This window comes from Rhea americana, unplaced genomic scaffold (genome assembly GCF_003343005.1).
Source record: "Rhea americana isolate MKP2758 unplaced genomic scaffold, rheAme1 scaffold_446, whole genome shotgun sequence".
Classification (NCBI taxonomy): domain Eukaryota; kingdom Metazoa; phylum Chordata; class Aves; order Rheiformes; family Rheidae; genus Rhea; species Rhea americana.
Genome location: NW_028186586.1, coordinates 98,539 through 108,696, shown reverse-complemented (window position 1 = coordinate 108,696; position 10,158 = coordinate 98,539). Strand labels below are relative to the sequence as shown.

Genomic DNA, 10,158 nt, shown 5'->3' with positions numbered 1-10,158 from the left:
CCCCGCGCTGCCCCGGCACCCCCGGCCGCAGCCGCGGGAGCGGCGCTCGGCTGTGCACGCACGGCAGCCTCCTGATGGCTACTTTTAGGGTACCTTAAAGTGCAAGCAGATTGAGAGGCCGGGCAGTAAAGGCGGCTCCTGAGCCTGACTCGCTCTGCGGCTCTGTAAACTTGATGTGAGAAAGGGAAAAGAAAACCTGAGCCTCAGGCCTGGCAATCTAGCAAACACGGCAGCAGAGCGTCCACAAAAGCCTGTAGTAAAATGCTGATGAGACAGGAGGAAGCATGTCTGGCTGCTGGCAGCAACCTGCGAGCAGAGGCACCAGCGTGTCAATTTTTTTTTCCCCAGCACAAGATCCAAATTGGTTCAGCGGGGAAGGAGAAACCCTTCTTGTCCCATTGCTCTGACTCTGCGCCAGGGGAGGCTCAGTCTCACCCTCCCCTCCAGCCAGCTGCCCTCCTCGCCTGTTAATGTTTATGGGCGGCCGTGGGCCGCACCTCCTCCCCTGCAGCGGGGTCTGGGGGCCGGTGCCCTTCGCCCGCAGCCCCTTGCAGTGCCGAGCCCTGCACCGAGGCAGTGGGGTGGTGCTCACCTCTCCGGCATGTTTACGGACAGGGATTTGCAGAGGCTCCAGCAGGCACGGGGGGGAGCACAGATAAGGCCGTTACCCTGGAAGCAGCTGGGAAGGAGATCAGGGTCTGGGATGGGCTGTGCCGCCATCCCAAGCCGCTCTTGGTGTGCCGCACAGGGAGGCTGCGGGTGACACAGCGGTGCGTGGGGCTGAGACAAGGCAGCGAGGTCCCCCCCAGCAGAGTTCGCAAGCCGTGGGTTTCCACCACTCTCAAGCCAAGGACGCTGTGGGCCGTGGAGGGAGCCCTGTCCCAGCAGCCCTGGTGCTGGGGGCAGCTGGGGCCACCAGCCCGGATCTAGCATTCCCACAGTGGGGACGCGTGGGAAGAGGAACGGGGCAGCGCTTCCTCGGCACAGGGGGCAAGGCAGGAACAATAGCTGCCTGCAAACAACAGTAAGGCCGTGCCAAGGTAAACCGGCAGCCCGGCGTGCCAGGGAGCCTGGTCAGCGCTGCAGGGCGCCCTGGCCGCAGCAGCCCCTGGCCACCCCCAGAGCTGCCTCCCCCTGCCCTCTGCAAGGGGCCAGGGCGCGCAGCCGGGCGGTTGACTCATGCAGAGGCACACGTCCCCAGGGCCGGCTGGCTCCTGCGGGTGCTCCCAGGCCGAGATTGCCCTGGCCAACCCCAGCTGAAGCGGCCTGATAAGCGCAGAGATGCTTGGGGCGGCCGATAACTAGCCTGAGGGGGCCTCTGGGAGGCAGCAGCTTCTCCCCATGGCTCTGCCCTGAGCCAGGAGCCGGGCACTGAGCCCTGGTCCAGCCGAGGATGAACCGGGAAGCACAGGGGTCCAGGCGGGCGGGGGCTGGCTGGCCGGACACGAGGGACAGGAAGAGGCGAAACAATGGTGCCGGTGGCGCCAGCCCCGCCGTGCTCCCCGCGGGGCCGCGCTGGCGCTGCCGAACTCCTCCGCCCCCGGCGCGTTCCTTCCTCCAGACGCCGAGTCTGCCCCGGCGCATCCTGCCCAGCCGCCGCTCCCACCTGCCCGGCGGCCACAGCCGCTCGCGGGGCCGATTTGGGTCTGGGCAAGGCGCAGTGGGGCGTAGACCCCCACCAGGCGGGCAGCGGGAAGGGAAATCTCTGGGGCCAGGGGCAGGGGAGCTGGCAAAGCACTTCTCTGGGCTGCTGCTAGAAGTGCTCTTGGGGCTGCCTGGTGCAGGGACGCGGGGTTTTGCCTGGAGAGCAGCTCAGAGCCGTTGGTGCTGAGGGCAGAGCCCAGGGCCCCCAGTGCAGGCCGGGTGACCTTGGCAGTCCTTTGCCTCACTGAGGTGAAAATAGTCCTATTTGCCTTCTCGCCTGGTTTCCTAAGGCAACAAAGCACATACATTCACTGCATGCACGTGTGGGTGTCCTCAGGCCCTTACCCAGCTTGCACAAAATCAGACAGGGGAGTTTTGCTAATTACAGGCCCAGGGAGTTGCGTCCAGGGCTGGGGCCCACAGATGGCCCCAGACAAGCAGTTCAGCAGTGGCATGTCCCAGAGGAGGGAGCCGGGAAGCACGCGGGGGCCGGCAGCAACGCCTTGCAGCCAGGACAAGCGGCAGCAACCTCAGCAGCTCGCGAGTCCCAGCCAGTCCTGGCCTGCGGGCTGGGGCTGGCATCCAGCTGCGCGCGGATCAGAGGAGATGGTGAGGCCCTGGGCGCCTGGCACCGCCGCTCCTGCGTAAGCGGGAGGTGCAGGGGCCGCCAGGCGCTGCCTGGGCAAGTCCCGTTACTTGCAGAAGTGCCTGCGCTGCACATCCTGTCTTGGAGGAGGCATTCAGAGCCCTTGGAGGAAAGGGAGGAAGGAAAGAAAAAGGCTTTACCAGTGTAGTGCAGGCTCCCCATCGCCAGAGGGTTTCAAGGGCCTCATTTGGGTTGCTCCTGCTCTGGGACAGGAGCTGTACTAGGCACCTCCATCCCATCCCACCCGCCCCCGCCATCTCTTAGCCTGGGTCCCCACGAGGAGCGAGATAGTCTCACCCCTCTCCCTGCGGCTTGGGTGATCCACACGCTCGTTTTCACCCCTTGCTCCACCCACAAAATCCTGGAAAGCCCAGCCACCGCCTCCCAGCCCCACTCAGCTCATGGTGGGGGGCAGCAGGCTACAGCCCCCAGGTTGTTGGAGAAAGGCCCCAGCTGCTGCCTGAGGCCCAGGCAGCTTCCCTGGGGTGCACTGAAGCCGAGCAGGAAGGGGGCTCCCAGGGTAGAGGCTACAGGTGGCACTGGCATGCGCACAGGGAGAGGTGGCTACAGGACCCTATGCCAGGGCCAGCGCCCAGGGTGCAAAGCCCCTTCCCCCCACAGCTACTATTCTGCCAGAGCAGAGACCAAAACTCCAGGCCTCACTTCCCCAACAGAGCTGTTGGGAGCCAGTCTGGTCCTGACAGGTCCGTGAGCTCAGGGCACAGAGGCAGGAAACAGACAACCAGCAAATACTGATCTCCCTCCACACCCTCGGCAGCAGAGACACGCTTCAGGGTTAAGGGCAAGTCTGGCCCAACATTCCTGCTCTCTGCAGGCTTGGGGAGGGAGAGAAGAGGTTTCCTGGAGGACTCAAAGCCTGCTACCCAGCTCCAATCCACAGCCTGGGGAGACCCAGCTTCCCAGCCCCCCTGCCTTTCAGCTTGCACCTCTCCTCCAGGGCTGCAAACAGCAGGGAAAGAACTTGTCCAAGGCTGACATCAAAACCTCTCCAGCCCAGGCACAGACCAGGGAAAGGCTGAGCCTCAGCCACCCATGCACAACACAGTTGTTCACTTAAAGTACTTTATTAAATAGTTTCCAAAAAAAAAAAAAAAAAAGAGAGAGAAGCAGAAAGATTCAGAACTACCCCACCCCTCCCAGCTAGTTAAAAACTACAAACTGCCCCTCCCTGCACCAGTGCCCGAGAGCTGTGCTGGACATCCTGCCCGGAGTGCTCCCAGCTCCTGCCCACCCTGGGGCCTGGCTCCACACGGAAGCAGGTGCCATGGGAGGAAGTGGCAGGAAAGTCCCACACAGGAGCCGGCCTGAGCCACAGCAGTGCCCGACTGCTCCTTCTAGTGGCCAGGAGCGCGGCAGTACCGCCAAACCAGGGAGAGGCCGAAGCCCCAGGCAGCACGAGGGAGGCAACATTTACCCTGACACCGTTTCCACTCTGATAGCTTAAAGGTTGTAGAAAGCTACATAAAGGCTCACGCACCTCCCACCCAAAGTGGCTATTCACCAGCTCCACAGCCTCCTGAAACCGTTTCTCCCACGCAGGACTCAAGATCAGTCAAGCACGCCCCCAAAAAAGTGGCAGCCAACACCATTTTTTTCTGTCTTCCTCAATTTAGCCAGGGCCATTGGCTCCCCAGTTACTGTGGATCTGTGATTGCCTCAATGTGACTTTCCCTTCCCCCTACACCACACCTAGGAAGTTTATAAAATAGGGTTTGGGTGCTTTTTGTTTTCTTTTTCTGTTTTTTTCTTTTTTTGTTTCTTTTCTTAAAGACATTGGTGTATTGTCCTTTACAACAGCAGAACAGTCTCCCTGCGAGGTAGAGAGTTAATTTCAGGGCTGACATATCCAAAATTCAAACCAGTTTGTCCTATTTGAGGTAAAATTCAGTAGTTTATAATAAGTTTTGCAACTGCCAGAAGGCCATCAAGATTCCTCATTGCCAGAGTCATCCTCATCACCATAGCAACTGTCTGCTTCCTCCTCCATCTCATCATCTTCATAATAGTCATCATAAAAGAGGTCTGAACCTTCATCCGGGGCTGGAGTCTTGGTCTTCACACAGTACTCTGCCAGAGTGGTGGGGACCTTCACGCCATCTCGCTCAGCATCCACCTTTGTTCCCAAGACTTGCTTCCTATGGGGGTGAGAACCAGGCGGAGTGTGAATAGAGCAGCTCTGATAGGGCATGTCCTGGTTACCCTGTGCTGCTTAACCTGTTCAGGATGTCCAGTAAGAGTCTGAGGACAGAGCTCTTCCCCCACATGCCCAGCTCAAGAGTCGTTGGCCTGCACTGTCACAAGACTGGCAAGGACAAGGCAGGCAGAGTGCTGTTGTGGCTGCATGATAACATGCCCCACGTGCTGAGGGCATCCTCCTGCCATTACGCCAAGCCTGGCCAGTCTGTAGCTGAGTCTCCAAGTGCCAGTCCCATGATGCAGCCCTGACAGCAGGGCAGGGCAGTGCTGGCAAGTCGGCTGCATATCCAGATCCCCAGCTCTGGAGTGGAAGAGAGCCAGGGCTTCACCTGACATCAGAGCTAGGCACATAACCCAGCCAAACCTCTCAAAAAGCCAAGCTCAGAGCCAGAATCCTTCCTCCCACCAGCCAGTAGATGGGAGCAAACAGGGCAGAAATGCCCTCAAGATCCTAGGACCTGCTGTGTCTTACAAGATCACAGCTTAATTAGAAATTTTTTCAGCACTGCAGTGTTGCTGTTCCTTACAGCAAGAAAAGGAGAGATCTTAGATTGTTTTTGATGCACTTGCCCTCCGCTCTACTTACAAACATCCTCTCCCCTTAGTTAAGCACCAGTTCTGCTGACTACGCACCTGATGATGTCCGTATACTCCCGATCCTTCCCTTTACTTTCCTTCCACTTGCGGTACATCACTGAAGCGTCTACGTTGGCCGGAGAAAATGTGTTGGGTTCATTCAGCAGTGAGATCACGCTCAGAAGAATGGTCCTGACAAACAATAAACAGCAGCAGGTAAGAGCCAAGGTAGATCAGTGAGTAACTGCCTGCACTCCAGCAAATACCAGCCAGCCTCAAGTGTCACAGTGCCACTGCATCCCATGGGTCATGGGAAAGCTTGGTGCTGGCCACCTGTGAGGGCATATTTCACAGGAGCAGAGGATGTCCTGCCCTGGGCAAGGCAGAGGAGAGCAATGCACAGGCTACTCCGCTCACACATACTCCTGTGCAACTTTTAACTGTCCTTCAGAGTCCACAGCCTGAGCACCAGACAGCCTTTCAAGAACCTCAGAAGTAAGGAGAAGGCATCTCCTGAAGGCTTTGGGAGTGGAAAGAAGTCTCAATTTCCCCTGTCTTTTGCACTCCTGCCCCAGATGAACCCTTGCCGGTGCTCCCCAGATCCATCCCAACACTGTCCTTACCGCACATTCTGGGTTGGGTTCCATCGCTCAGACGGCAGCTCCCCACTCTGCGGATCATCCACAGGTGGGTGGAGGATTGAGATGCAGACATCACCAGTCTGAAAACATGAGTGGAACGGGTTCCTTAGGAACTGCTGCCCCAAGCACCTTCCACAAGCAGTTCAAAACTCTGTACTCAGTACCCTATATGCTCTTCACTTTAGCTTAAACCAGGTGAGAAAATCCCAGCCAGGAGCTTTTGGTCCCTAAGAAGGGACGGCAGAGGCGCCTGCCCCAGCTACAATACTGCACCTTCAGGCAAGCATCCTGTACTGATAATACAGTACAGACAAGGCTGCCTAACTATCAACTACACAGCCCTCCTGGCATTCACTTGACACAACCCAACCCCACATATCCCAAAGCCCTCCAAGCAGCTTTCATTGCAAGCATGCAACTGCAGGACCCTACAGATCTCTTGCTTGCTCTGTATCCACTTTTGGCTTAAGCACAATCCCTCAACTAGCCAAGCGTGGCAGCTTTCAAGCCTGGAAAGTCTGACTAACCCTGGAAACCAGTGCCAGGAAAGACGACAGGCTGTCACAGGAGACAGTAAGCCTAGGTTAGCTGCATTTCTGATGCCAGGCAATAACCTCTAAAGGCATGGGGTTTCCAACACTGCGTCCATGACAAAGGCTGGGGTTTTCATTCCACAGCTTTGTAGTAAATAGGTTCATGTTCTCCCTATCTGTCTCAGAAGCTGCCACATTGTCCTGGATGACCTACCTCATAGATATTGGGGTGCCACATTTTGGTTAAGAATCTAAAGGCAGGAGGAGAATAGGGGTAGTCAATGGGGAACCGGAGACGAGCCTGCAAAGAAATATAGAGAAGTTAATGTTAGATGGTGAGAAGGAAGGGAAGGAGGCCCACAGATATCCTGATATCACCAGGGCAAAGAAACCTCTGCCAAGTCCAGCTGTATTCCAGTGGAGACAGAGCCTTTGTATCTGCTGGCAGTCCTTTAGGAGGTGAGCTTCTTCCTGTGCCACTGATGAAGTAACCAGGGCAGTGCCACTCCACCTCCCAGGCCAGGGCTAACCCTCAAATGTCCATGCATTTACAGTCATCAAGGCATCTTTTATTTAATTTATGTATTTATTTTTACAGCCTGTCAAGCAGGAGGAAGTAGGCCAAGGGGTGAGAGCAGAAGCACGAGCAGAGCACCACTCCCTGCCTGGGTTCTCTGCTAGTTCTGCAGTGTCTCCCCTGCCCCTGCAGTGAGCAAAGAGAACAGGCAGTTGGCTCTGTGGGTTTCCAGGACCTGAGCATTACAGCTCTGGAAGGAACACAGGGTGTAGGCTGGGATGATCTAGGTCACTCACATCAATCCTGAGCAGAGGACAGGCGTGCAGAGTGCGGCAGTGCTTTGTGACCTCCCCTCTCACTACCATGCTGCCCCACAGCCTCTCCTCCACCAGGGCCCATCTGTACTAACACCAGTGCTCCTCTTCTAGAGGGTGTCATGCACTTGATGTCAGCATCAGGAGCTCTGAGCCATCGCTGCCTTGAGAAGGTGCATCTCCCCTGCGCAGCATGGTGGGACAGCTATGAGAAAATTGCCAGGCTCATTTCTGCTTGGAGATCTCCAGGTGGTGGTTCCCTTCCCTGGACAATCCAGTCCAGACTGCTAAAACAACATTCATATCTATTTTCAGTATGCTAGTAATTGTGGTGTGATGATACTCAGGCAAAGCAGAGAGAAAACAATACTAAGAATGAATGAAGCTGTCAAGATGTCAAGGTTTCTCTCAAAGGCAAATCCCTACAACCCTGGAATGAGTTTCCACACACAGGAGGCAAGGGAACTTGTAGACATCAGTACAGTCATGTGTCCCTAACAGGGACAGTGAGGGAAGCTCAGCACCTCTCTGCTACTTAGAAAACAAATAAGCACTTTAGGCTACTCCCCGGATAGTATTCTCACCCAAGGCCTTTAGAAACAAATTCCACCTTTGTTAGCAGTTCCCTTTCCTCCTCATTTTGCAGTTAGCATCTCCACATGACCAACATGGAGGGAGCCAGTGTGCCCTATGCACAGCGCGGGGCTCGCAATGCCCATTGAGCTCACAACGCCTGTCCTTCTAGTCTGACTGTCCAAAACAAATCCCCACATGTTTACTTCCCCAGCTGCATACCAACACTGATGGCAGCAGAGCTGACAACAAGGCCAAGCTGTTTCTAGATGACAAAAACACAGTGGTGACGTACAAGCTTGATGTTTATAAGAATGTAAATGGGATTTGAAAGCTGAGACCAAGCAATACACCTGAACAAAACCAAACAGTAGGCAGAGCAAAGTCAGAAGTCTTAGAGGGCAGATTATTCCCTCTTCTTGCTGTGAGAGACAAGGCCACACCTGGATCATCAGAAAAAATGCTTTCTACCTTTTATCAGAGCTTAAATGAAAAAAATCCCCAAAACTCTTTGGCACTGTGATTAACATACATTAGTAAATCTCTAAAAATAGTTGGTCACCACTGAAAAAAACAAAGTTAAAACTGGCCACACTGCATAGTTTAGGTGCTAAAAATAGATGTGCATAAACACCATGCAGCAGTCCACACATCTAGCTCAAGCCAAGACAACAACCTCACAGTTGGGTTCCCTTGCAGGCATGTGCCACAAGGACAGAAAGATTAAAGTAAGCCAATGAGACAGTAAGAAGACAAATCTGCTCCTAAGGCAGCATGGAGAAATACAACAACATCCCTGCAGGGGCCGCTAGTCTAGTCCATCTGCACCACACTCCCCCACAAGATAGAGAGAACTTCTCTCCACATTGCAGCAAAAGCTGTCGTGAACGTTTGGGCTTTCTGAGTGTTTCCAGTCTCTGGAAGCTAAGTTCCAGAACAAGATTTAGCTAGTGTTCCCAAAAAGGCCAACATCCAGAAACAAACAGAAAAACTCAGTGAGATTACGATTTAAAACACATAGTAACTTTCAACCATTTCTTGCTCTCAAGTCTTGTGCAAGCAAATTCAGAAGTTAGGTCTGTTAAGTGACAGTGCCAGCTAAAATTTCTCCACTCAGCAAAGGCTCCCCAGCAATTCAGAGCTATTCTCTCTCGCATCCTTTCTCCTCCCTGGAGCTAGACCCACAGACCTAACGCAGGCCCCATTCAGAAAGGTAATCGCAGACTAGGCTTTGGATGCTTCTGGAATTACAGCCTCAAGAATACACAACGCTGCCTAAACCAGCCATCAGCTAATAGCCATTAAAAGATTAGTGTAGAAGGCAGAGAGGCATCTGTCTTCGTCCCTGTTGCCCCAAATCTGATCCTTAGCTGAAATGTCTTTGCCCCCTGACCCCCCTTTCACCCTGACAGATTCAGTCCTGTGGCATAAGCTGATCTTATCATGAGTCAAAGAAGCCTCATATCTGTGGGGAGTGATAGGAATTACTGCGGCTCTGTCTCTTTAAGTACAGTACCTTCATGCCTTCCAATGTAGCCCTTTGTTTGACTACTCTGTTCTCTGCAATACAAAAGAAGGGGCAGAAAGAAGGAAAAACGAAACAGAGGATGAGGTTTAACACACTTTGTGTGTGCGCATGAAGCTTCATATGGCTCAGAGCAGCACAGGCACACAACACAAGGCCTTGTGCTGTGGTCACACTGCTGAACTTCTCTGAGTAATCCCCTTTGTTGTCCTGGAGAGGATCAGAACAAAATCTTCCAGAGGCAAGCCGGTCCCAGAGGGGCTCTGAAAGCAGCTGTACTGCTTTTGTGTGAGAGGCTGACACCATCACTAGCTGAAAAGAGGGGACTTGGCCCCTTCCCTCTTCTCTCACACAGGGAGCCTGACCTACTGTCAAGGAACACATCTGTTGAGTTTGAAAACTCTCAGGTATGAAATAGGATTGTGAGCTACTTGAAAGGGTGCAACTGAAATAGCACACTTCCTGGACGGTTTGAGAGCTTCCCACTGAGGGCCAAAAGAAAAGACCATGGAAAAGACTCTATTTCTGTTGAGGAGGTAATACCCATCTTTGGAGCATCTGACTTGCCCGCCACAACTCTACAAAAAAAAAAAAAAAAAAAAAAAAACCCAAAAAACAATCAAACAAAAAACACACCGAGTTTTTTGGCCACAGCTGGTCCTAGGGCCGACTCACTCGCTCTGTGCCTCTCCACCCAGCCAGCGACAGCATGAAGGCAGAAGAGCACGTAGAGGAGGAGGGAGGAAGAGAAAGAGGAAGAAAACAGCCGAGCAAGTTGCGCAACGCCTGGAGAGAGCGCACACATCCCCCGCACAGCCCGGCGCGCTCGGGTGCCGGCACCCCCTCGCCCCGCTTGGAACAACCCCCAGCGGCGGCGCAGCAGCGTCTCCCCGCCGCGTCCGGCTGCCCGCGTCCCGGCGGCGGGGCCCCGGCCCCGCGGCCTGCTGACACGGCAGCGCACGGCGGGGCCCC

The 10,158-nt window shown here is 54.6% G+C and overlaps 1 protein-coding gene across 1 annotated transcript; it reads right to left on the bottom strand.

Moving 5' to 3' along the window:
- Positions 1-3,356: 3,356 nt before the first annotated feature.
- CDC34 (cell division cycle 34, ubiquitin conjugating enzyme) lies at positions 3,357-8,269 on the bottom strand. Its single transcript, XM_085315997.1, has 4 exons — positions 6,472-8,269; positions 5,707-5,804; positions 5,141-5,275; positions 3,357-4,446 (listed from the first exon to the last, which is right to left on the bottom strand). The coding sequence occupies exons 1-4, from the start codon at positions 6,493-6,495 to the stop codon at positions 4,236-4,238; spliced, it is 468 nt and encodes a 155-aa protein (XP_085172123.1). The 5' UTR covers positions 6,496-8,269; the 3' UTR covers positions 3,357-4,235.
- Positions 8,270-10,158: the final 1,889 nt, after the last annotated feature.